We start from the raw sequence: 26,519 nt of genomic DNA, 5'->3' as shown, positions 1-26,519 counted from the left end.
CTGCTCCAGCAGTGGGATGGGACTAGATGATCTTTCGAGGTCCCTTCCAATCCCTAACATTCTGTGATTCGGTGATTCTGTGATTCTGTGGCTAAGGAGCCTGATGGCAAACTGCTCATCTGGACATGCCTTCATAAATTCCTGTCTCTCCAAGCTGTGACATGCCTCTTTCAAGGATTATGCTGCCTCTCTTCCAGCTTTGAGTGCAGTCAAATTAACTGTTACAGGTTGTGCCATGCTACCACTGCTGGTGTAGCTGCCCATATCATCACTAAGTCAGCTCTGTTAAATCATCAGAGGTATTCTAGTGGTTAGGTTTTTATTTATATTGAGGACTTTGCAGGGTCAGGTAACAGACTGGTAAAGCAAACACTGACAGTAGCATTACTGAGAGACAGTGACTGCCCTGTGTTGCTAGAAGTTTTGCTGCCTACTTAATAAGAGCATATATAAACTAATGAGTTTAACGGTTATTACACTTTGAATACGTGAAACAGGGTCCATGAATGATTTGCAGTGTATTCGATGACTTCCTTATTACAGGGCTGTAATGAAATATTTGAGATATAAACCCTATCATAGCAGATCCTTAGAACTTTATGTTTTAACATTTTGGTTGTACTTAGAAGATGTGAGTTTTGGGTTTTTTTATGTGATATATTTTTTTTTCTTCTTGCTAAATAGAGCCTTTTGAGACTTGGCCAAGGAGGGAAAATCTAGTTAAATTCGTGTAATGATTCTGGTAGTCACTGAGGCTTGCAGTACTCCCACACATTTATGAATACCCTGTTATGAGAGACAAATCATTTTAGGATTTCAGATGAAGTGAAGATTACTTTAGGTGCGTTTGATGCACACAAACCCTCAGATGGTTGAGCTGCATAACCCTTGCCCAGGTGACCTTTTCTGATGAAGAGGTCTTTCTGAAAGAAATATTTTCAATCAAATGCCAGTTTGCATGCTCGCTCATGTACGCATAAAAATATGGGCATGCCTACTCAGAGGATCATCTGGCACCTGTGACTGTGGTAAGGAGGGAGAAGTCCAGAGCATGCATGGCCATTTTGTACAGCAGTACATCCAGAATAATAAACCTTGTGTCACAGCTTTATTCATGCAGTTGAACATGGCTATGCTATTCCCTTGTTTAAAGGCAAGCTTCTTGTGTCATTCTGCAGCTCATGGTCATCTCCTACAGATATACTGAAGTGGATTTCTTCTGATTCAGAGAGATCTGCAGTTCAATTTGGTGTATGGTACATGTGAAATCCTTTTACTGCAGAGTGGCTGTGTGCAGTTGTGCAATGTAGGCTGTTCGGAAGTGGTGTGTGATAATGGCAGTCCCCTGTAGCTTAAAAATCTGAAGCTCTTCCAAGGTGCTGAGTGGACAACAAATCTCCTGAGGACAGGAGGCTTCCAAAAATGCCTCAAATTCAGCACTGGCATGCAGGACTTCAGTGCATCCATCTTGATAGTGGCTGACACTGGGTTGCTCAGTGGCATCTAAACATAAATGTGGTAGAATATAAAGGTATTGGAATTTTTTTGTAACCATTATTGTTTTGCCAGAGATTTTTCCTCTCTTTAGCTAATTTATAGAGTACAGGTCCCTTCCTTGATTGTAAAAACTAGAGCACAGCAGGTAACCTCTGCAGCTGAGCCTGCCTCTGGAGACTGTCTAGCCCAACTTGCCACTCAGAGAAGTGCCTTACAACCAGCAGAGCCATAATTATGTTATGAGTGCTCAGATTTAGCACGTTCAAGTGAATATGCCTTTAAGGCAACAGGAAGATGTAAACCCAGTTCTGTGTTGCTATGAACAAGCCCCATCAGTTACCACTGAATTAACCAAAAGTGGTGCTCGCTCCATCTTATAGTGAAATTGATTCTTGGGGAAACTGGGCAGGGAACAACACAATAATGATCTTATTTTCCGTCTTACTCCCCATTACTGCCATTAACAGTTACTAAAAAATCCCTGTGCAACTAATTGTAGCAAATGAGTTTCCTTAACAAAGACATGTTGTCACAGGTTTGGGCCTGGATTACATTCTTGCAACCCTGAGGAAACCTCCAGGATGGGTCAGGAGTCAGAAAAGATGTGACCAAGAGGCATTGTGAGCTCTTGCAGGTTCTGTTGGCTGAATAACCTTTGAAGTTCAACAGAGAGCAGTTTTAATACTGACTTTTTTGTTGTTGTTGTTGCATCTGTGGAGAAAAATGAGGTGTTTGACGAAACTGGGAGGAGTAGAAAATGTAGTTTCAGCTAGACAACTCTGTTTACTGACATATTCGAAGAGGCCTATGTACAAATATTCTTTTTTTTTTTTTTTTTTTTTTTTTTTTTAAATTTAGTGGGGCTACATCCATTGTCTACAGATGCAGGCAGAAAGGGACCCAGAAACCTTACGCCGTCAAAATGTTGAAGAAGACAGTAAGTTATTTTGTTTTGTTTTGCTTTACTTTGGATATGTTTGGGATTTTCTCTGCTTTGTTTGGGTGGGTTTTTTTTTAATTTTTGTTTTTGTTTTGTTTTGTTTTGTTTTTTCTTTTTGGTTTGTTTGTATTTATTTTTCTTTCAGTACAGTTTCTTCATATGGGGGAAACAGGCTAGATTAAGGACCTCACTAAGCTATCGTATTTTCTGTGACCAAGTTTGTTCTGCTCCTCATCATTAAAACAGATTTTAGAAGTAAAAGTACTCTGTTGGGAATGGCATATCCCCACTAATCTTGCTTGCACCTTCATCGTTTGTTGTCTGCATAGACTTAGCTTTGAGCAATCTTCTTAGACAAAAATGCCCTTTTCACTATGCAAAAGAAGCGGGTTCTGAATAATTTAAAATATTCTGTGATTTCATTTTGCCTTAATACATTGTTTTGCTCAAAAAAATCATTACATAATTTATCTTTTTCAGAAACTGAATACAGCATTGACTCAAACTCAAGTTAAATTAAATATTTTTTCCTTGCTTTTCCCCCTACAAAATGGCAAGAGAATCAACTGAGACAATCACTTAGAATCATAGAATGTCCTGGGTTGGAAGGGACCCACAAGGATCATCGAGTCCAACTCCTGTCCCCGCATATGACAACCCCACAGTTCATACCATGTGTCTGAGGGTGTTGTCCAGTCTCTTCTTGAACACTGTCAGGCTTGGGACTTTAACACCTCCCTGGGGACCCTGTTCCAGTGCTCCACCACCCTCTGGGGGTAGAGCCTGTTCCTAATGTCCCTAAACATCTTCCTGCCATTCCCTCGGGTTCTGTCGTTGGTGAATAAAGATAAGAGATCGACACCTGACCTTCCTCCTCCCCTTGTGAGGAAGCTGTAGTCCATGATGAGGTTTCCTCTCAGTTTCCTCTTTTCTAGGCTGAACAAACCAAGTGACTTTAGCCACTTCCCCTCCAAATCCTTCACCAGCTTTGTAGCCCTCTTCTGGACACTCTGCAGTAGCTTTATATCCTTTTTATCCTGTGTTGCCCAGAACTGCACACAGTGCTCCAGGTGAGGCCGCACCAGTGCAGAGCAGAGCGGGACCATCACCGCCCTCGCCCAGCTGGCAATGCTGTGCTGGATGCACACAGGACATGGGTGGCCCTCTTGGCTGCCAGGGCACTGTTGGCTCATGTTCAGCTTGCCATAGACCAGAACCTCCTGATCCCTCTCCGCAGAGCTGTTCTCCAGCATCTCATTCCCCAGTCTGTATGTACAGCCATGGTTGTTGTGTCCCAGGTGCAAAATCTGGCACTTGCCCTTGTTGAACTTCATGCAGTTGGTATGATTCTATGATTCTGTGATAAAAAGTACTTAAATAACTCCTGACCATTGTTTCACATGAAGCTTATGTTTTTCAGAGCATGAGACTGTGTGAGTATATACGGTTGTGTGCAGAGTAAGTCAGTTATGCAAAGGATGCTGCTGCATTCACAGGAGAAGCTGAGAAATGTCAGAAGGGACCTGTGGGAGGAGAAAAAACTGCCCACAAGCCAGCTGACAGGAATGCAGGATAACCTTGTGCTGTCTTGCTGTGTCTTAGACTATGAGGCTGGATGGCCGTAGGACAGGGGTCATCAGCTGCATGTTTCCTGTGTTCTGTGTACATCTCTTTGGACAGCCGAGGTGAAATTAATCTCACCAAATATAAGTGTCTCAGAGATGCTTAGTCTAAGTGATACATGAGTGTTTCTAGTCAGTCACTTATTTTTAGAGCTCCATATATGTCAGTTCTACCAGAGCTATTTTTGTGTGCATTGCAAAATAGATGGTGTAAAGCATGAAAAGAGACTAGAGAGGGAAGGCTAGTAATGTATGGAGGGACTTCAAGGAGAAAGAGAGCATGAGGGATCGGGTAGAGCAGTTCATGATCCTAAGAGGGAAAGAAGTTTGCATGGAAACAAACAAGTTGTGAGGCATGGATGTAATTTTTATTAATGAGTAGGTTTGATTCAGTTTATTCCAGTATTGAATCATCTATTATTCTGTAAAGTTCAGGGATGGTCACATAGAGCAACATAATGATGGTTGGGTAGGCATAAACATGTCTAAATGCTGAATTAACTGGTTGTCTCTGTGCAAGACATAATGAGTGGGTTCCACATGAGTAAAATGTTAGCATTAATTTGTCATCTTTGAAAGTAAGCCAAAGTTTAAACTGGCACAGAAGTTCAGCTGTGTTTGCTGCTTTTGAATTTGTATCTGGTGCACTGAAGGAAGCAATGCATGTGGGGAGCTTGCATTGCTGCAGCCTGCGCTCTGTCTTTCCTATGGAAATGCAGAGAAATAAATAAGTTTTTATCAGTTCTTTTTGCCAATGATTACTGTAGTGTTTTAGGAATATACTTTTTTGTAATTCTTATTCTGAAAGGCACTAGGAAGAGTGATATTACTTTAAAATAATTCTTTGCCCTTTTTTTGGGGGCCTCTGTGGAGATTAATTCATGTTCACAATGGTCACATTAACACTAAATCTATCTACTAGTGTCTGAAACTATTCAGTTTAGACTTTTGGTGGACTTACTATGACACAGATTTTTTTAGCAAGTGTAGGAAAAATACCAAGCAAGAAGAATGTAAGTATATGGTTATGTAAGTTGTTTGCATAGCAGCGATAGCTTGACTTAATGCAGCCTTGGTTATATTAGCAGTGTGGTTAAGCAGTTCATGCAAATGAGTTGTTCCCAGTATAACTGATACACTTTGGGATGTTTTTTCATGAGAACAAGTGATTCTGTTCCACAGCTGAGCTTATTTTATGATTGAGAACATGGGAGATTATACTTTAAGGATGTGCTGCTGCTTGTGTCTGTGAGCCATGAGCTACTGTAGCTCTGTTCCAATTTGGACATGTAATTATTATCACAGAGACAGAACTGTGTGTTAAAATGCTGCCACAGCAGGAGGCCTGATCTTTGCTCAGAGTATCTCAGTGTAAAAATAATCAAGTGTGGGCCAAATCATGTACCAAAATGTTGATTGACTTAAGTTGCTTGTTGGCTTTTTTTAAACAGCTGGAAAAAACAAATGGCTGTTTAATAGTGGATAAAAGGTGATGGGAGAAAAAGAGGAAGAGCTTGTCACTGTTTGCTTTGGAGTCCCATTTCTTTGGTTTCCTCTCTTAAATGCACATTAAGTAGCTTTGAAGAGCACAGGAAATTCAAAGAATATGGAGAGAGCAAAAGAGCAAATACTCTGATTTTTCAGACTGACTGACTTTAAGCACTGAACCAAACCAGACTAACTCACTGAGGAAGAGTGTCTGTAAAAACAGAGTGAGGATCAGAGAGGGGGTGGTCCTGCTTGTTCTGGAAGTGTTAACAAGTGATGCGTGATTAGGAGTCAGGTGGCTGACTGGCAGCTCCAGATTTGTGAATGCTTATCACCACAGTACTGTAATTTGAAGTAAAGCATTATAAATTATTACTTTTGTCTGATGGAAACAGCTTGGATAAGGAACAAATGATCCTGTTGGATTTAAATAGTGTGCTAGGAACAGACTGAAAGAAACATAAAATGCCTGTCAGTGTTCTTTTCTTTTAAATAATAAGATTTTTTGTTTCATTTTTTTCCTGACTAATGCGTTATTATTTGAGAGCAAATAAAATTTATGGAAAAACGTATCAGCCAATTGTGAGAATACACACTTGTGGAGAGATGTGAATTCTTAAGAGACTGTCTATTTAATATTTCTTCACCTTCTAGCTCAATAAAATAATATTCTTAGATTATTTGCTCAGTTCTATTTTTGTTCTGACTGATAGTTAAGCCAATAAAGAGAAACAGGAGAAAACTTTTTTATACAAACCCTTTTTGTCAAGAAAATAAAACAATTTAACATTTTGAGAATTTTTTTAATTTATAATTTTAATCATTCTTAGCCACTAATTACAATTTTATACAGTTCCAAAAGTAAGAGAAAAAAATATTTTTTACTGGCTTAAAACGACTGAAACAGAATTCTTCAGTTCCCTGTTTTGTTTTGTTTATTTCAACTTCAGGTGAAGTTTAGGAGTAGTTTCGAATTCTTGAAGTTTCACTTCGAATTCTTGAAGTTTTGGTGAACAAAATTTAGTTCAAATAACACTTGTGATTCTTACTCCTGAAGTGTCTGACTGTCAAAGTTAGGAAATTGACAGGCAAATTACGATCAAAACTTCCAGAGCAGCTAAAAGACATCTGTTAGAAGAGGTGCAAAGAAAAATTGATATATCCATTAGTGGGGAAAAAAAACTCTCAGATAATGTGTAAGAAATTAAAGTTGGAATTGTTCTTAACAGAAACATAAATAAATATGTTTATAAAACAACATCTGTGAGACAGGTGAATAAGCAAGCTGAATAATTGCCTTTGATTTGGTCATCTAACCTTTATGCTCAGTTTCTGAGCATAATTGAAATGTAGGGTTGTATTATATACTCATTATTTGAATTTTGTTTTGTGTAGAAGAGCTCTTAAGTTCCATGCAGGTAATAGAGATAAAGTTTAAATAATGTCATTTATTTGTGGTTAAATCAATTTCATCAAACAAGAAAGAATCAAAAGTAGATCATCTAGCCCTTCAGAAAAAGTCATCAAATGAGCAAAGTACAGTGATGAACTTAGTACACTTGCAATTGCAAATATGAGGTTGGTTTGCTTTTCACTGCACAACATGCCTGTGCTTCATAAGTGAGTGCTTAAGAAAAGTGAAGTATCTTTAGGATCCACTTTACAAATATGATTGTTACTACTCTTAAGACAAGACTTGAAAATTACGTGACATTTACGACCAGCCTTTCTGGAACAGTTGTTCCAAATGTTAAGGAAGTTTTTTCTCCCTAGGTTTCCCAAAGCAGAGACTCAGGCGTGGATTCCAGGAATTGTTCTTAAATAAATAATTCATTTGCAAGGCCCAACGTAGAGCAGGTTGAGCTGGGTGCCTCAGGTAGATGGACCTTCAGTAAAGAAAATCTTCAGCAATTACACCCTTACCATCAAAGCTTCCCACCTGTTGTGCAGCAGTTTGAGCAAAACTAGAGTCTGGGATCTCCCCATCCTTCATTAGATCTCCTAATTTTTGTCAGGCAGGCCGTTTCTTATTTCTGCAGGTAGTTTTTTGTCTTTTTACCACCAGACTAGACATCAATCAAAGTCCTGACTTTCAGTTGCCATTTTGCACCTGCAGCTGAGGACAAAAATAAGTCCTTGGCAACTACCAAAACATTCTTCTGTTTCTTGTTTTCTTTTAGCTGAGCCTTTCCATTCCTTTACTTATCTCTAGGGATGTAGCTCCTGTTGATGATCAAAAGCTCCTTTATCTCCTTGCTTGAACAAACTCTGGGGACCTCCTTTGCATGACAAGGCAGAAGGTTCAAAAGTTCATGGCTTGTAGCCTAAGCAAACTTAGTCACACTAAGGAGTTATGCTAATCAAATTCTACATTAGCAGTTTCTAAACAAGTTCTATAAGAAGCAGTATACCACATAATTCAGTAAGATAAGGCAGTCTGTTCCCTAACGTAAACATCATAGAGCACGTGGGTCATATTTGAAGAACATAGGATTCTTGAAGGGAACAACCGTCCTATTTGTGAAATGAAACATCTCATCTGCAGACCTTTGCCTCCTTTTGGTATGTTTCAAGAAAGCTAGGCAGCATATGAACAAGGGCCAGCCTGGAAATTGTCTCATAGTCTGGGCAGGAGAACACCTTCCAAGAAATTAGTTCCATCTCTGCCTTAAATTTCCTACCTGAGTCTGGACAAGTTGCTTTAAAGACAGTGAACAGAACAGATGGCCTCTGTTGCGTGGTTTCTAAATTAAGACACCAAGTGCCTGCATACATTATAGGTCTACCAAGTGCTAACAACTGTAACTGAAGTAATTTGGGAGCTGCCATTGTGATAAAGCAACACTCTGCAGAAAGGAGAATGGGATGCTGAGCTGGGTTTTCTGGAGCCTGGGTGCTGGTGTATTCCCAATTCAGCCTGTGCTGTTGGCCAAGGTATTTCTTTCCGTTTCAACTTTGTCATCCATAAAAATGAGATAGTACTTATTTGATTTTCTTCTCAGCATGTGTAGAAGGATAGCCTGGTTAATATTCCTAGGTTTTAATTGATAGGTACTGTCCCCTAGGTGTGATTAAGTATTATGAAATATTAGGCCTCCTGTGTCTCAGTAAATGAGGCATGCCAGTACAGAGACTACTTTTAAGAATTATGATTTTGATTTCATTTTTTTCATGTGTGGGCATCCTCCCTCATAGGGTTTATTATGCTTAGCTAATACTTCCTCAGTAGTTGAATTCAGTATTTATGAAGCAGCATTCTTCTTGCAGACTATTTGATGTTCAAAATCAGAGAAATGTTCAGGCACATGAACTTTTTCTCAGATCAGAAATAGAGCAACAGTTTTCAAACAACACATATGCAGGAAATAGTTGTGCTGGGATTAATATAATTGTACTAATCAATTAGACAATTTGAGAACAATGAATAGCTTGTGTCTGTGGAACAGAGGAGTGTGAGCAAATATAAGGGTAACAGGCTTCCCTCCTTGATAAGTGGGGTTTGATATCTGGAGTTAGGGTCTGAGGGAGATTATAATGGTCTAGAAAGGCATACATAAAAGTCTCAATTGTGTCCATGTTTGCATATATATACATATGTGTGTATATATATATTATATACACAGCCTCTAACATATATACTATGAACAATATATATTTCTATATATATACAGGGAGTATAGTTGGCTGGGTTCTTCATTTTGTGTTGCAGTGAATTTGTGGTATTAAATGATAATCAAGAGGCTCATGCAAATGTTTCGTCTGTTTTCTTGGTGAAGTGCTGCTTTTAGTTGAGCCTTCCCAATTGACTGAGACTATGTGGGGACTGTGTATCACACTTTGTGATAGCCAGAATTAGTGAATCGGTCTTTTATTGACTTATGGAGAAAAATATGCATGTTTGTAACTATAAAATGTAAGTTCCCTTTCATTGACATGTGGCCTTAAAGGATTTACAATTGGAGTGCCTCCTGCCTCTATATGCCTGTTTCTCTATAGACTTTATAATGAGATTGTATATATAGAGATATACCTCTTGTGGTGCAGTAATTGTCAGTGCTCTTATGGGACTGACATCTAAGAGTGCTGAAGTTTAGCAGACGTGCCTGGTCCACGGAGAAGCAAGAGCCTGATGTAATACTCCAGTTTCTCTGAAGTGTTATGACAGCATTATTTTTTCTCCAGATTACAAATGTCTGGAATATGTTTACATATATCTGTGTATTTAAGGTGAATTTTTTCTTCACAAAGTCGGTATTAATTAACACATCATATTAATGTGTAATGTTCTAATTTCTTCCAGTTTTTCAGAAAGGAAAGATGTGTAGGTGTTCATGAAAACAGTCAGCTGCACATCTGTACTCACCATTAAAAAGGAGTATTTTTGTTGACTAGCTCACACATTCTCTTCTATTATTCATTCACACATACACATACTACACATGCCCTTGCTTGGTAATTATTGGGAAATGGTTATTTCTTAATTATCCCTCCATCTGCAGCACTAGCTATTATATATGTAGATTACTTTATTTTTCCTTGTTTGCTCACTTTTAGTCGTCCATGTTGTCATCTCATTCATGTGCAGTTCAGTGTTATGTTTCTTCTGAAAGATGAAAAAAATACTTCAGTCAAAATTATTTTGAATAAAGTAATAAGTCAGTAAGGCTTCGAGTTTTCCACTGCTTAGATCCAGTTTTCCCTTATATATAAGGGGAATCTGGCTTCCAAAGTCTGACTCACTGCTTTCCAGAAGAGAGAGCTTTTAAGTAAAAGTTAAGTCCATTAAATGCCAGACGTCTAAAGAAGAAGAAAGTTCATTTTACATAAATGCCCAACAAAAAAAAGAGAGAACTGAAATATATTTTTTTTCTTCAGTAAGATACCAATAGGTTTTTGCTTTAAAAGCTATAAAATCAGACACCAGTTAGTGAAAGCAGATATTTTACTGAAAAATAACTTTGTAATGTACTGGTTTAGTCCTTGGAAAGCAAACGTGTTTTTTACTGTATGGCAGGACATTCTTCAGAAAAGGAAAAAATCTCATTCTGCAATTGAAAGAAGCCTGTCCTACATTCATGAAGTTATTTAACATGTCATCTGCATTACAGTGTATTGTATGACATTGTGGTGAAACTGATGTGTTAAAATCAATTAACACAGAACAGTATTTTTTACCTGTCACCATTTAGATTGAATTGCTGTGCTCTTCCTGAGTAAGTCATGCCTTGATTTTAAGAACAGAGGGTGTGTATTATAGCTTTTTTTTTTCCTTACTCCATTTAATTTATACCTAATTACATAACCCTCATTTTGGGTGTTCACAGCTTATTATTCAGAAATACAAAATTCAGCCAATAAAAGGACAAAAATATAAAGCTTAACTCTTTGTTATGCAGTTCAGGGAAACTCAGCCTACTGTATAAATTGCGTGGTTGAACAAGTAGTTCTGGGAAACTAAATAACTTCCCTTAGATGATTAATTCAGTAAATAAATAAATAAATAAACAAACATATATATATAAACAGATGGCATATGTTTAGCTTTGAATTACTTAATAGGAACTTCTGTGAAACAATCTGAGCTACACATTTTCTCCCACCAACCCATCCATGCACATTTTGCTCCCTTCCTGCTTGCAGCAATTTGTCTTCTCCATGGCTTCAAGCAAAGGAGGAACTTTGTGTGTCTCGGGTGCGCATAAATGTAGAGAGGCAAGACAGGGAATAGAAATGAAATGTGTTGCTGCGTGAGAATATATTTAATGCCTAAAGCAAAAACGCAACCCTGCAAAAGGGCTGCGTGGAAGTGCACAGATAAATATGAGGCTATCCTGAGATTATAGTCCTCCTCTTTAGAAAACATTCATCATTCACAGCCTGCTGCAGAAACCTGGTGACATGCCTTTGATGGAGCTGTGTTGCGTGGAAGGCAGCACTTCTGCATAGATCGATGGTCTGTGAGACTTGTGCTGGGGATCTCAGAAAGTCTTCTCATTCCACATTTTAGGACATTGTTCTTTTTAAGAAGAGTATGCTGCATATCTTGTCATCACACTTGTGACAGCTACTCATTTGGAGGGAGAGAGACTGAGCTTGTTCTATGCTGTCAAGTGAAGAATTAAGGGAAAACTGGTTGCGTGCACAAAAATAAAGAAGGCAGAAGATAGGAAACCACCATGTTTTCTCCAATGCTGGAAGTTCAGCTGTTGGAACAAACCAGCAACAGAGTACGACTTGAAACGCAGCATCTTGGGTTTACTCCTCAAGCCTGAAGCCGAGTTCTCTGCAGCCCCCCCAGAGAGTGAAATCTAACTGAAGTCTATAGGATAATTTATTTTACCAAGAACTCAGTGATCAGCATGTACTCACTTGGCAACCTGGTTAGACTGGTGTATTTCAAGAGAAAATATATCCTCTTTTGGCTGAGGTGGTCTCCTTTTGTCTTAAGTCCTTAAAGAGGAATCCTGGCCACATGTTGGGAGGAGCGGAGAAGCAAAGGTGGAAATTAACACAGCAACTATTTAAGCGGCACAACCTGGAAGCTTCTTTGAGAAATCACAAAGCCAGAATCATTGCCTGATCTCCATGAGATATGTCACCTGGTCAGAGCATCTCTTAAGACTGGAACTAAGGTTCAGTACGACTTTCTAAGCTGTATGTTATGACGGTTGATGGCTGCAGGGCTGGTGTGTATGGGTGAGGTTAATCCTAAATTTTTGCCGAACTAAACTTACTTTCTGCTTGAATAACTTAATCTTCCTTAAGAAAAAACAAACAGACAACAAAACAAACAAACAAAACAAACAAACAACCCCTGAATAAATAAAAAGTGACTAATGACATGTTTTCCTACAAATGTAAAAAACCCTGCCCTACTATTTTTTTCCTCTCCCTTTGTTTTAAGCAGTCTTCAAAGAAGCTATTCCATTATACTTTGCATATATTGAATGAGCAGATGTTTGAAACTCCAACTGGGCATGTTTTTAGTAGATACAGTTGAAACCAGCTGGAAGAATTTCCATAAGTAATAAGAAATAGCATAAATAAGATGGTTTGTTTTGCATTTCAGTCCTATGGTATTCAAGTCACTTTCATTTACAGTTTTTTTGAGAGAATTCTGATTTCTAATTTATTTTAGAATCGCAAAGATTGCATGATATGCTAACTTCTGAGAACCTCTAAGTGCTACTCTCAGGAATATCACCCTGCAAAAATTTAGGTTTTATCTGCAAGATATGGAACACTCATGGGTTTTAGTTCTTCATACACTGAAAAAAAGAACAGTGGAACAAGAAGAAATAGCGTGATAATATTTGTAGGTTTCTAGATTGAGTGACTAACATAGTAGGTACAGGATTTCAATGTAAAAATATGAGAAAATACAAAGTCAGAACAAGTCTGTGACATGGCTTTCAAGAATTTGTGAAAAAAGTCCTAATTCCTGCAGATAAGAGCCCTAATTTCTACAAAATTGAAACCAAATCAGGACTCCAGGAAAATTATGTATCTCACCATTATTATTAATTTTAGTTATTCTTTTGTTTCTATTACTGTGTTATTACACACTGTGTAACAACACCATGGTGAGAAAACACATTAGCAGTTCCATGTTTTATGGATAAGAAACACGTGAGATACAGAGGCTAGAAGCTGGATCTGTAAAGGCAATTAGCACCACAGTTCATGACACATCCATAACTACCCCCTGCCTGCTTTACGTCACAGGAAAATTCTGCCTTCTCTTCTCCAGGCTGAACAGCCACAGGTCTCTCAGTCTTTCCTCATATGAGGGACACTCCAGGCCCTTCATCATCTTCACGGCCCTTTATTGGATTCTTTCCAGTGTATCTGTGTCTCTTTTTCACTGAGGAGCCCGGAACTGCAGGCAGTAGACCAGGTGTGGCCTCACCAGTGCTGAGCAGGGAGAGGGATCACCTTCCCTGACCTGCTGCCAAGACTTTCCCTAATGCAGCTCAGGATACCGTTGACCTTCTTTGCTGCAAGAGTGTGCTGCTGGCTTACATTAAACTTGGTGTCCACCAGGATCACCAGGTCCTTTTCTGCCAAGCTACTTTCCAGTTGGGTGGCCCCCAGAATGTGCCTGGGGTTGTTCCTCCCCAGTTGCAGGACTTTGCACTTCCCCTTGTTGAACTACATGAAGTTCCTGTCTACCCATTTCCCTAGCTTGTTTAGGCCCCTCTGGATGGCCACATGATGCTCTGGCACATCAGGCCCTCCTCCCAGTTTGATGTCGTTACAACATGTAAAACAGTACTGACTGCTGGCATACCCCACATGCCTCTTATTACAACCTTCTGGGCATGACCATTCACTCACCTTACTGCCTGCTTATCCAGCCAGGTCCCCTGCCTCATTCAGCAGCATGCCCTAGCCTTCCTTGTTGCTTTTAGACATCTCCTGCCAGATCCATATCCATCTGGGCTTTAGCTTCCCTAACTTCATCCCGGAATGCTTGCACAATGTTTCTGTATTCCTTCAAGGTTACCCATCCTTGCTTCTACTCTCTGTATGCTTCCTTTTTGTGTCTGAATTTGGCCAGGAGTTCCTTTTTTGTCAACACAGACCTCTTGGCAGAGACTTTGAAATTGGAAAATGTGATCCTTGAATGTGATCCAGCTATCTTGGACCCACCCACCTTCCTTTCAGGACCTTATCCCATAGGATTTTTCTAAGATCTTTGAAAAGGCCAAAGTCTGTTCTCCCAAAGCCCAGGGTTGTGATCTTGCTTTTCACTCTTCTTCCTGCCCTCAGGATCCTGAATTCCAACATGTCATTATCACTGCAGCCAAGGCTGCCTTTGATCTTCACATCCCAAATGAACCCCTGCTTGTTAGTGAGTATGAGGTCCAGTAGAGCACCTCTCCTCACTGACTCCTGTGTAACTTGGAGGAGGAAGTTATTTTCAAGGCACTCCACGTCCTGTGTTACTTGTGTACTGCTGTGTACTTCCAGCAATTATCAGAGTGGCTCAAGTCCCCAGTGAGGACCAGGGCCTGCAAACATGAGGCTGCTCCTAAGTGTCTTTAAAGGGCCTCATCTACTTGTTCTTCATGATCAGGTGGCCTAGAGCAGACACACACTATCATGTCACCATTTAACATGTTTCTTATGTCACCCAAGAATTTGTGTGTTATAAGCCAGGTCTTTTTTCTCCAGTACAGTGGATATGTGAACTGTGTTCAAAGAGAGACAGCTTTGTTACCACTGAGCTTTGTACGGAGTTTGTTAATCTCAAAGTTAATTAGAGTGTGTTCAGAGCATTGTGGCTGTAATAAGGACTTCAAAAAACTTATGTTGAAGGTCCCAGATAATTTCCCATCACTGAGTAGCTAGACCTCACCAAAAGCTGAAGTAGCCACAGACCTTATCTGCAGTAGCATAAGAACCTATGCGCTTTTCGGGGGTGCAGTTTGTTTTGTTGGAGGTGTGTGTGTTTCTTTTTTTTTTGTTTGTTTTGTTTTGGGCTTTTGTTTGTTTTCTTTTTTGTTTGTTTGTTTTAATTCAAAAATTGCACCCCAAATCACCCTTCATTCATCAGAAGTGTTTTTAAGGTCTGATTCTGTGTTATTTGCCAAACTGGAACATGCACTCAGTAGCCATAAAGGGAGATATAGGCAAGTCTCCTGAAATTCAAATGTTCACCTGTTGTCATTTAACTTCATATAGCTTACATTTGCCTCCTTTCAGCATCTCCTCCATCTACTCCTGATTTGTGTGATGCATCAAGATCAAATATGGAAGGCATCCTGTGGTTCTTGTGCACAGCATTCACAGGTTGGGGTGAGCTGTCAGAGAGGGAAGTCACTGTATGTTCCTGCTGCTCTCAGCCTGCTCAGTCACTTGTCCTTTTCTTCCAGCACAGCTCACAGATTCTGGCAGAGAAGACAAGTTAACATGCTGTCATTAGTGTAGCTGAGACATCCTCTATAGGGAGTGGAGAGATCCAGGGACAAGAACAGCCCTGTAATTTCTTGACATATAATGCTAACAAGAAACTCAGCTCACGCTTTCTAATGTATGAAGCGAGCCCCCTAAATTAGTTATAAGGCCTTGCTTTCATGTCAGCCTACCTTTCTTAATCATTTCACCATTTCTACATGCTTCTCTGTATTCTCTTCCAACTATATAAAATATTTTTCATTTTCAGTCCCTGAAAACTTTCTACAAGGGATTCCTTCATTACTTTCCTTTGAGGATCTACTGGTTTTCTGTGTTATTCAGTTTATAAAGTGTATAACATGTACATTTTAGGCAGTTTTGGAGCATGGGGTCACTTAAGTGTAGAGTTACAGGTTCTATATACTACCAAGCAATACTGAAATTACTTCAGAACGCCTCATTATCAGTGTTTGGGGCTGACCTACCAGAAGAACTGTTTAGCATCAGGAGATTACAAGTCTTTTAGTATAGATGTCATTTAAGCAGCAGGTCCAGAGATTCAGGGTCGTTCATCAGAGAAAGCATGCAAGACTCAACCTGCACATGACATCATTATTTCATCCCACCTGAAATATTTGGAACAAAACAGTCTCACTTGATCATCAGGCTCACAACTAGGCCTTCCCCAATCATCATCTGTGTTATTTCTTGCAAAATGGAGTGGTACAGCATATAGATGATTCTTATGGCTTAACTCCAGCCGGTAACTAAACCCCACACAGCTCAGTCCCCTCAGTGGGATGGGGGAGAGAATTAGAAGGGTAACAGTGAGAAAACTCATGGGCTGAGATAAAGACAGTTTGATAGATAAATGCACAAGCAAAGCAAAACTCCCCATGGGCAGGCAGGTGTTCAGCTGTCTCCAGGACAGCCGCGCTCCATCACACGTAAGGGTTGCTTGGGAAGACAAACACCATCGCTCCAAACATCTCCCCATTCCTCCTTTTTCTCCCAGCTTTTGCTGTTGAGCAGCATGTTAAATGGTATGGGATAACCTGTGGTCAGCTGGGGTCACCTGTCCCAGCTATGTCCCCTCCCAACTTCTTGTGCTTCCCAGCCTGGGGCAGCATGAGAAGCAGAAGAAGCCCTGATGCTGGATAAGCATTGCTCATCCGTAGCTAGAACATCCCTGTGTTATCAACAATGTTTTCATCACAAATGCAAAACATAGCCCCATATATATTACTATGAAGGAAATTAACTCTATTCCAACCAAAACTGGTACATTGATCACATGGAATAATTTTATATCTATGATGGAGGTTACAGTATTAATGGTAGCCCTGATGCATCAAACCTTCATTGGGTAACAGTGAAGGTTCACATGGGTTCTTAAGTGTGAGTTGATTCAGAGAAGCATACACTAGCTTACTATTTATGTGCAATTTCTTAAATTATAGCAAGCATTGCACTTGGTTGATAATATAAACAGACATCACATATTCCAGATCTTTATCATGCAGCTGAGGACTCCTAAGAAATTCGAGTAGCTTTAAGATAAAATGTTGTACAGGATGCTAGCTCTCGATTTCTAAGGGATTACTCTTATGTGGCAATTTATTTATTCAGAGGGATGATGTGACTCAAGCCTTTTACAGAATGCGAGGTGTCTAAAACTGGTTACCTCACTGAGAATAAAAGATGGATTAATAAATTTTCACTGAGAAAAGAGGAAACCTTTGGATTTGTAACCGCATAGGTGAAAAGCAAGAATGGGCAAGAAAATGACAAGTACAATTGTCGAGGGTTAAGATTGCGGGGTGACAATAAAACCCTGGCAGATGTATTGTTAACCCCCTCTCCCCCCCACACTTACCCCTCCCTCTTCCCCTTTTCACTAAGGAGAGGCGATTGGGAGGAAAAGAAGCACAGAGTGAAGAGAGTTGGAAAAAATTAAAGATGTTTTACTAATGCTACTAATAAGAACAGAGAAAATAATACAAAATATACAAAACCAGTCTTGAAAGTCTCAGCAACTGCAGAGCCGGCAACCAAAGTCCTGGATTAGACTCTGCAGCCAACCGGAGCTGGATTCAGTCTCTCACTAGGCCTCAGTTTGCAGGGACGAGTAGCAAGGTCCTCTTCTAATGTCGGCCATGAGCAGAAGGGAAAAAGGAAAAGCCAACGAGATCCTCGTGATCTCCCACTTTTATATGAAGTATTCACGTGAATGGAATGTTATACACAGTTGGTCAGTTTCTTGGTCTCTTTCTTCTCGTCGCCCCTCTCGCGAGATGTCCATCCATGCTTATCAATAAGTTTGCATTCCATTGCTAGGTTTACCAAAACATGTGTCTGGTTCTCCAGGAAAATGCAGTTAACATGAAGGCTTTAGCTGACAGGCAAAATTCACTGAAAGAGAAACTTGTTTTTAGCAAAACCAGGACAACAATTTTCTAAACAATCCTATAAACATCACTGTTTTGAACTAAAAAAATATGTACTTAGCTTTTGATTTACACATTGTTCTTGCATCTTAAAAGTGTCTTCCTCCACCCATCTTGGGGGGTAACACTATAAATAGCGAATAGCTGAAATGAGCAGTTCATGAATACCTAATAGCCTGAAATTTGTTTGCATAAACCATTCAACTATTATCAAACATATTTGCAGAAATCTGTGTATAAATGACTCAGGAACAGAAATAACAACCAAATTAGTCAGATAGATAGACCACAGCATGTAATAAGGCTTATTCTAATGAACATATAACTTATTTTGAGCTCAGACATAAAATATATTATTGCAAATGACCAGTCTTGTACAAGGTATAAGCACTTCTGGACCCATCCTTCACCCTTCAGTGATGCCACCAAGTTAGTGTGGGTGAGCAGTAAAACCCATTTGCAAAGGCTTGTGTGTCTTCGGGGAATATCACCTGCATCTGGCCAGCGTTAACTTTGAAACTGCATATTACAAGATGCAGGGCCTGTTAATAAGATACGTCAGAATGTGATTTACTGTGCTGCAGTCTACACAGTCCCACAAATCACCTCTATCTATCTGACGGTTTGCCTGCAAATGAAGTGTGTTTTTTGAGAGTGTTGCTTCTTTGATGGAACGATTTACATTTAACAGGTTAACAATACTATCATATGCAGATAGTGCATTTCTCTTTCATTTTTCAAAAGCATATGCTTGTACAAACCCAGCTAATCTGTATTTGCAGCCAGTAGGTTTGCATGTACAAGCAGACTTTCAGGCACCTGACAGGACAAACGCAAGCACAGTGATGCAACTTGCAGTGATTCCGTACAACTGTATTCAGTCTGAAGAATATGCGTTTGTTGAAGGTTTATAGCCACAAATTGAAAGTATGGGCATATACACAGAAAATAGCTACTGTAATACTGAATAGTCTATTTTTAAATTAATAATACAAGTTTACTTACGGAGGCTCAAAATAAAAATTCTCAGTCACCTACAGAGTGAAAACTCCCTGCTGAGTTTATGGAAGATACTGCAGGGCTGTGTAATTACTGCTGTGTTTTATTGTATTCTTTGATGTGTTCCTCAGGGACCTCATGTTCAGCTTGAATGGAGATAGAACCAGAATAGTCTGCCAAGCTTAAAATACAGAAAAGATTATTTTGAACCATTTTTTCTTTTAAAATAAAGATAATATTAGTCCATTAAGAGTACAAAGGTTGCTCCCATACAAAGAGAGAGCTGCTGACCTTGCTGAGAAGGTCAAGCTATATGCCAGCCCAAAGAGGCCCTAAAACACAGGAGGAATTCTTCACTTGAGAAACTTATTTTCATTGAGAAAAGAAAAAAGTCATTCAAAGAGTGAAATCACCCAAAGCAGGTGTTAAATAAATGCCCTACTTGGAACAAATAAGTATCCTTTCATTCAGAAGGGTCAGCTTTTTTTAGTTCTGCTTTTACATCCTGTCCCACTGCCATGCTGCTTACTGAATTCCACCAGGGTAATTCAGAGAGATAGACTGGATCATATATAAAGGATCTATTTTCATTTGTTCTGGGATTTTTCTGTCTCACCGCTTTTTGTATCCCATGAAATTCTTTATCACTTATGGTGAAGACTGGCATCAGTATCTTGCATTGATACATAGGCCAGCTCAGATGCATGATTTCAGCAGTACTACCCAGCTTTATACAGATGGAAAAGCATATTCAGAACTCTTCTTTACACTGTTTTAATCTTGAAGTCTTGACTGAAATGCTTTCTGATAAGATATTCTATGTATGAGCTGGGCAGAAGCTGGAATTCCTCTTACCCCGAACATTCTGAAATTAAAAAGCAAAATCTAAACCAGAAAATGGGTACTCTGAATCTTCTTCTTGTAAAGATTTATTTAAATTCAAGCTTGAAATTCAAGCTAATTTATTTTTTTCCTGAAACCTTTCAAGAAAATCTGGATAACCCAGCAGCCATGTGTGTGGCTCTGACAGTTGGGAACAGACCTTTTAGACTACCAGGGAATCAACAGCTCTGCTTATAGGTGGTCTGTGTCTGCACAGGTTTTAATATTTCAGCTTACCTGTGAGAAGATAAAATCATAGCTGAGTTACAAATGGTAATTAGGAATCCACTCCATAAAATACAGAAAAATTTAGGCTGCAGATCAGTTACTTTAGCTGAGATGAACATTAAAATTGTTTCTTGGAAGCACTTCTAATAGAGTGTGGTGGCAAGTCAATAATGCTTTGCAGCATGGTCCCTATAAGTGAAGAGAAATACATGCTCAGAGCCTGACCTGCTGGTTTGATAAAGCATTCATTGCTCCTACTAGGGGCATTCATGCGAGTCACTAAGTCGGATATTAAGTAAGGAGCTGTGCAGAGCTGGGGTGAACAGCCTCCCTGAGGTGGGCAGTGCTATAAAGTTCCTCGAAATCTGTTTGCATCGGCTGTTTCATGCCACTTGCCTGGGCACAGCTTTGTCACCCAACCTGCATGGTGGTCACATCTGGCCAGAGGTGCCCCTTCATGTCCACAGCACCTGGGGAAGGAGGGCAGCAGACACGAGACTTAGAGAATGAAGAATGTGTTCTCCTTCTTGCTCTCTTCTAAGTTTGACAGGTCTGTACATCTGTTGGTCACCTCTTTTCTGGATGGCATACCTTACTGCAAGGCAGCAGCTGGGTTAATCTTTTTACAGTGGCAGTTCATTTTATCTTGTTTCATTTAATTCAAACAGAAGCAGCATCACTCCACCTCACCATCTCAGGGCACGGAAACATGGAAGAATCTCAGCTTTCCTTAAGTATTTTTCCAGATCCTTCTCTTGTCAAAATAGTCTGAAATTTATTAATCAGAAATAGACTCATTATAGACCTAGCACTACTTCACTGCATGACCAGTATCAAAGACACAGTGTTTGTAGACACCTATCTATAAAATATATAAATGTCTAATTCTAGAGAAATAAAATAACTGAAGAGACAAAATACTAGGAATTATTCAGGGATAATTATCTTTTAAATGTAAATGTTTTAGTATAAATTAAGGGGTTGGTAATTTCATTCACCCACACTTGCAAATGCTGTCCTGACTTCCTGGGCCTTGGTTATGTGAAATACTCCGTTAATCTTTTGTCTGTCTGTCTGTAAACACAGCATAGGATTGCAGTTTTGAGTGCATACAGCAAGCTACCATTTGTCTAGTGACCCTGGGTAACAATGCAAAGCCATGCATCTGGCTGTGGCACAGATAGGCATTTCAGTTCAGCGCACTGAGATCTTGGACTGCCTCTTGCTTCCAGGTTCAGGTTGCTGAATTTTGCTGCTGCAGGTACTTTATCTAGTGAGGTTGAAGCCATCATGCAGATGCTTACCTGTGCTGCAGCCACAGCTCCTGGTTTGTTTACAGAAGCATACTATGAAGCACTGCAAGCCACAGCACAAGGCAGAACTGTATTGTACCTACAAGCCGTTCTTGCGGATTTGCTGCACTTTAGCACTTGCAGTGGCTGTCTCCACAGGTAAGCCATGGAAGCATATAGATGTGGGTTTTAACAATTACAGGCCATCAAGCAACTTTGTTTGATTTTTTTGGCCTATGGTCAGCGAAATTTTTATGCCTAGCATCAGTGGTGAAGAACTGATAAATAAGTATTTCTGGATTACCTGGCAAATGACTTCTCAAATTGACAAGGATGTACCACAGCAGAATGCTGTTTCGTAGGCTTGTAACAGCAAATGCCTCTTGATTGTTTGCAGTTTAAAGTTCACAAACTGAAAATACAGCTCAGTAAAATAGTACAAGTGTTAAAATCACCCAACCAGTCATTTGCACAATCTGGTACCTGCATTAGTTAAAGATTTGCACATAGAGAAAAGTAATCTTTTAAGTAGAAATCACATTATACTAATGAAATGTTTGACCAAAAGCATGCTCTAGTCCATTTAGAAAAGATAAATGTGGAGAATGAGGGAAGCTTATAGTGGGATAATCACTAAACTGATGGAACCTGAAAACATCTGAAAATTAACATTTGATTGTTTTTCTATTCTCAAACAACTGGTTCTACTGACGTAATTATTATTGACTGCAATATACTCACAAAGGTCTCACTAATGCTCCTATGAGTAATGTTAATTTAAGGAAAGTTCAGATGAATTGTTACATATTCTAGTGCATGTTTAAATTACATCCAAAGAGAAGACAAAAATAAACAGTTCTGCAGCTTCATTTTGGTCAGTTATTACCTCTACACAAATCAGACCACTTTATTTGATCTAGCAGAACTTAATTTGCCCAAACATTTGTGGTAATAGGATATTTTGGTTAAATTATCTCAATTTTAAAATTTGTTACTTTAGCAACATACGCTATAGAGTGAAATGCCTGTCATCATATCAAATAATGTCTGCCAGGAATGTAAATGATTGAATTGCTGATACTACTGAGACTACTGATACTACTGATTGCTGACACTGCTGGCCAAAACAGGCCAAATTTGGCCCTGATGTAAGTAAGTACATTTTGTTGGAAGGAGCCAAAACAAGGTAAGTGTTGGTATAGCTCTATACTTAGTTTAGGAGAAAGTAAGAAAATACAATGTGATAAAACAGGCTGCTCTAATAAAATGGTATGGCTACATACGCAGCTGCATTTACTCTGGAATGATTCATATCACTTATACATGCACGCTTCTTTTGTAAAACCTATCCCTATAGCCGTTTCCCAGGTTTCTTATAAATATGTAACATTCCAAAGTGTTTAGCTGTGGCATTTTTTCCATTGCATCTTAGCATCTTGAATTTTTAGGTACCTTTTTTGTCATACTGCTACCTGAGAAAGTATTATGAAAGTCAACTGGTTTGTGTCGGGTCAGGAACTAGATCACAGAGGGACTCACCTACAGCTGCATAGTAAATGTCTAGGAAGTCAAGGATCTGAAACTGAGTCTCAGTTCACTTTTTATCTTAGTTTGTTGCCACCTGCAAGATGAGGAGACACCTCTATAGTTTCTCAGTTATAACTGCTCAGTGCCAAAATGAAGCATCTTTAGAATTTGGACAGCCTTTTCCATGTTTGTTGCCAGGCATGCTTGATGTGCAAACATTTTCAGAACTGCAGAACACAAACTGTAGATTGTTCAGTTTGTAGTGGTGCTTTTGGATATGGTAAATTGATCAGTCTAAACAGCTCTCCCAAGTAAATGTCTGTCCATGCAATATTGTATTTTTTCTGATTCTGTCTGAGATGCAAAGTGTATGAAGACAGTCTAGATGTGTATTACTCTCTGAATCATCAAGAGCCCCTTGCTACCCAGCAGTGAACTCTGGAGCTCCTGGCTGTGTATTTGCACTCACAAATGTAAATCGGAGTTGAATAACGGCACTGATGGGAAGGGGATGTTGAAACTAAGACTGGCATACACAGCATTTTCAGAAAACTGCAGACGAGACCGCTCTTCAACCTGTTGCTCTGTATTTATGTAGCAGATAAGAGTGAAGAAAAATTTGCATTTGGGGTAGAAAGCGAAAAGTTTATAAAGCCTTTCATAGTCACAGAGCTTATGCTGTGTTTGATCCCAGGGCAGGTGTTTACCTGTGAAGATTTAGTTATAGACCATGTTCTTTATCTCCAAATAGGTGTTCAGGTGATGGAATATTTCACTCCTGTTTGAGTTTTGCTTTCTGTTGCTTCTCACATGCTCTGAATCTGTACAAAGCTTTCCTTCCTTCCTTCCTTCCTTCCTTCCTTCCTTCCTTCCTTCCTTCCTTCCTGCCTTCCTTCCTGCCTTCCTTCCTCCCTCCCTCCCTCCCTCCCTCCCTCTCTTCTTTCCTTCTTTCCTTCTTTCCTTCTTTCCTTCTTTCCTTCTTTCCTTCTTTCCTTCTTTCCTTCTTTCCTTGTTTTCATTTACACCACTCTCAGAGCACCATGGCATTACTAACATGGAGTCATTCCTGACTGACACAAAGGGAGAATCAATGCCTATCCTATAGTTCCAACTGTGACTGATACTTGGATTTTGTTGTTGCTGGGGAAAAAAAAAAAAAAAAAAAACAAAAAACCAAACAAACCTGAGAAGTATATCTCCTCTTTCAGGTGATTAAAAAAAGGGGGGATCTTTTTTTCTAAGCATATGTCTTCCTCACTAAGAATTTTAAGGTGGTTTTATGTCCTTTTTAAAGGTTTATGTATTGTAATTGTTTTTCCCATATGATGAAAAATACACAAAACCAAAATACATGTTTGATTAAAAATCCTTCTCTGAAAAAACCCACACAACCGCCTTCAAAATGTTATGCTTGACGTCATCTGTGTCATCGGTTTGGAATGGATAGAGACTTAACTTGCTGATTCTCGTTGATTTCATAATCCCTGAGCTGAAGAGTGCTATAGAAGAAATATGTTTATAATGGTCACCAGTGTAGGATTTCTCTAGGGTTTTTGAGAATATTTACAAACCAGATAGTTTCTTCATAAGTGTATCAATTACCATAGCAACATAAATGCATGTATAATTTGCTTACAAGCATTTTCATTTAGTTGCTTAAACATTCAAGTACTGGGAGAGCTGCAGTTGTCTTTCCTGAATGAAACACTTCCTAGGTCTGCATTTCTTGTGAGAAAAGACTGGTGTCCCCCAACAGGACATAGGTTGTTCCTGGATTTTTACAGACTGCAATTTGGGAAGGTGAGGGCTAATTCTCTCAGAGGTTTAACCAAACCGATAGTCTTTTGCATTAATAGACCATTCTGTCTGATGTGTCTGAAACAAGTGAAACTTAAATCTGATACCCTCCCCGTGGCTGGGTGTGTTTGACCTTTGCATCACTTTTTTGTTCTAAGCAGTATGTTACACTGCTTTGATGTGCACATCCTGTGTGTGAAACCTTTTTCCAGTACATCTGCTGAAGAACATGGCATAAACTCAACCAACGTAAGTAGTGGTATATAAGGGCAGTACTTGAGTAAAAATAGGAATTTTATCACATTTTTCAGATTTCTTTCCTATAATACACTTCTTGTGTGACTTGTACATGTGCATTTGTAATCATTTTGCTAGATGCAGATGTTTTTCTGTTATAGTATCTGTCTCATGTTAAAGGAAAATTACTCCTCACAGTATATTTGACTTGTGTGTATCACATCTACTTCTTCTCCCAGAACATCTCAAAGTGCTGTTCATAGACATTTTCCTGTGATGCAGTTAAAAGTTTCTATGGTGAATACAAAAATATTTTTTTCATTTTTTCCCTCCCCACTTTTAACCAGGTAGACAAGAAGATTGTCCGCACAGAAATCGGAGTTCTTCTTCGCCTTTCGCATCCAAACATTGTAAGTTTAGCCTTATTCTTTCACTCCACATTTGTTTCTTTAGATGTTTGCTGATGTTTGTTTTTTTGATTTGTTTTTGTTTGGGGGGGAGGGTGGTTGGTTGTTTTTTTAATTCTTTCTATTATTGAGAAATGACTGTTGTACTTCACCTATACGGACTTGGGAGAGTCCTGGACTAAAGCTTTTGGTTCTCCTCATGAGCACATTAGCAGCTCCTTATGAAAGGCTGTTGAATTATACTTACACTTCAAAAAAAATTATTGATGTTCTGACAGAGTTGAGTGAGAACCTATTAAAAAAAAAAACATAAATGAAAGGGGAAGTTGGTGTGGTCAGTCCTTGGAAGGTGGGGAAGGTCTTACATTCAGTTGCTCTGAAAGATTTCCAGACAGGTGTTGACAAGCACTAATGAAAGCAGCCTCTTAAACTCCTGTGTTATAGAGGTTGCTGAAGTATGAGGAGTATGGGCCTGTGGTATGCTCAGCAAGACAAATAAGCAAAATGAATCTTTTTTGTTTCTTTTACCAGATAAAACTGAAGGAGATATTTGAGACTCCTACAGAAATCAGTCTGGTTCTGGAATTGGTTACAGGTGGAGAACTATTTGACAGGTAAGTTGGCTGTGTGCATCTGACTTGGTACCTTCCCCGGTATGTTATAGTGCAGGTTTATTCTCTGCATATAATCCCAGTGTTAGTAATTACTGGAATTATTGCATCAGCATATGGTTTATTAGCATGAGTAAATATATGCAGGAGTTGGCTTAAAAATGTGTTTGGAAATGCAGTTATCATGAGATTTTTTTTTTGGAAAGGATACATGAGTTGAAAGTAGAGGAAATTTTCAGTGAATTCTAAAGAGCACACACTATTGAAAGAAAGAGCTCAGCAGGTGCATAGCACCAGGGTGTGCTAGAACAGACAGAAGGCAGGAAGAACTGACAAAATTGCATGGAAAGGTCATCATAAAATATGGTAGGACACAATCAGCCTGCCAGGAGAATAGCGTTCTGCCAGATAAAAATTTCATAAGCAGAGTAACAATGAAATCCTCTTTGGTATTCATTGTATTTATAAATCATACAGAATCACAGAGTGTTAGGGATTGGAAGAGACCTCAAGAGATCATCTAGTCCAGTCCCCCTGCCAGAGCAGGAACACTTAGATGTGGTTACATAGGAATGTGTCAGGGTGGGTTTTTAATGTCTCCGGAGTAGGAGACTCCACAACCTCCCTGGGCAGCCTGTTCCAGTG

At 39.3% G+C, this 26,519-nt stretch overlaps 1 protein-coding gene across 5 annotated transcripts in view; it reads left to right on the top strand.

Moving 5' to 3' along the window:
• Window positions 1-26,519, top strand: part of CAMK4 (calcium/calmodulin dependent protein kinase IV) — a 171,428-nt gene that overhangs the window by 65,390 nt on the left and 79,519 nt on the right. For 2 of the 5 annotated variants that reach the window (XM_065045415.1, XM_005506235.4), the window contains 3 exons: window positions 2,356-2,434; window positions 25,204-25,266; window positions 25,795-25,877. The exons of 1 other annotated variant lie outside the window; for it this stretch is intronic. In XM_065045415.1, the coding sequence (XP_064901487.1) occupies window positions 2,356-2,434; window positions 25,204-25,266; window positions 25,795-25,877 (225 nt within the window). Of the gene's footprint in view, window positions 1-2,355; window positions 2,435-8,397; window positions 8,482-24,766; window positions 24,869-25,203; window positions 25,267-25,794; window positions 25,878-26,519 lie in introns of those variants that run through there. 2 more of the 5 variants (XM_065045417.1, XM_065045416.1) reach the window with 2 other exon arrangements.

The sequence above is a fragment of the Columba livia genome, chromosome Z, assembly GCF_036013475.1.
Source record: "Columba livia isolate bColLiv1 breed racing homer chromosome Z, bColLiv1.pat.W.v2, whole genome shotgun sequence".
NCBI classification, from domain to species: Eukaryota; Metazoa; Chordata; class Aves; order Columbiformes; family Columbidae; genus Columba; species Columba livia.
This window is presented reverse-complemented; position numbering and strand designations above follow the sequence as displayed.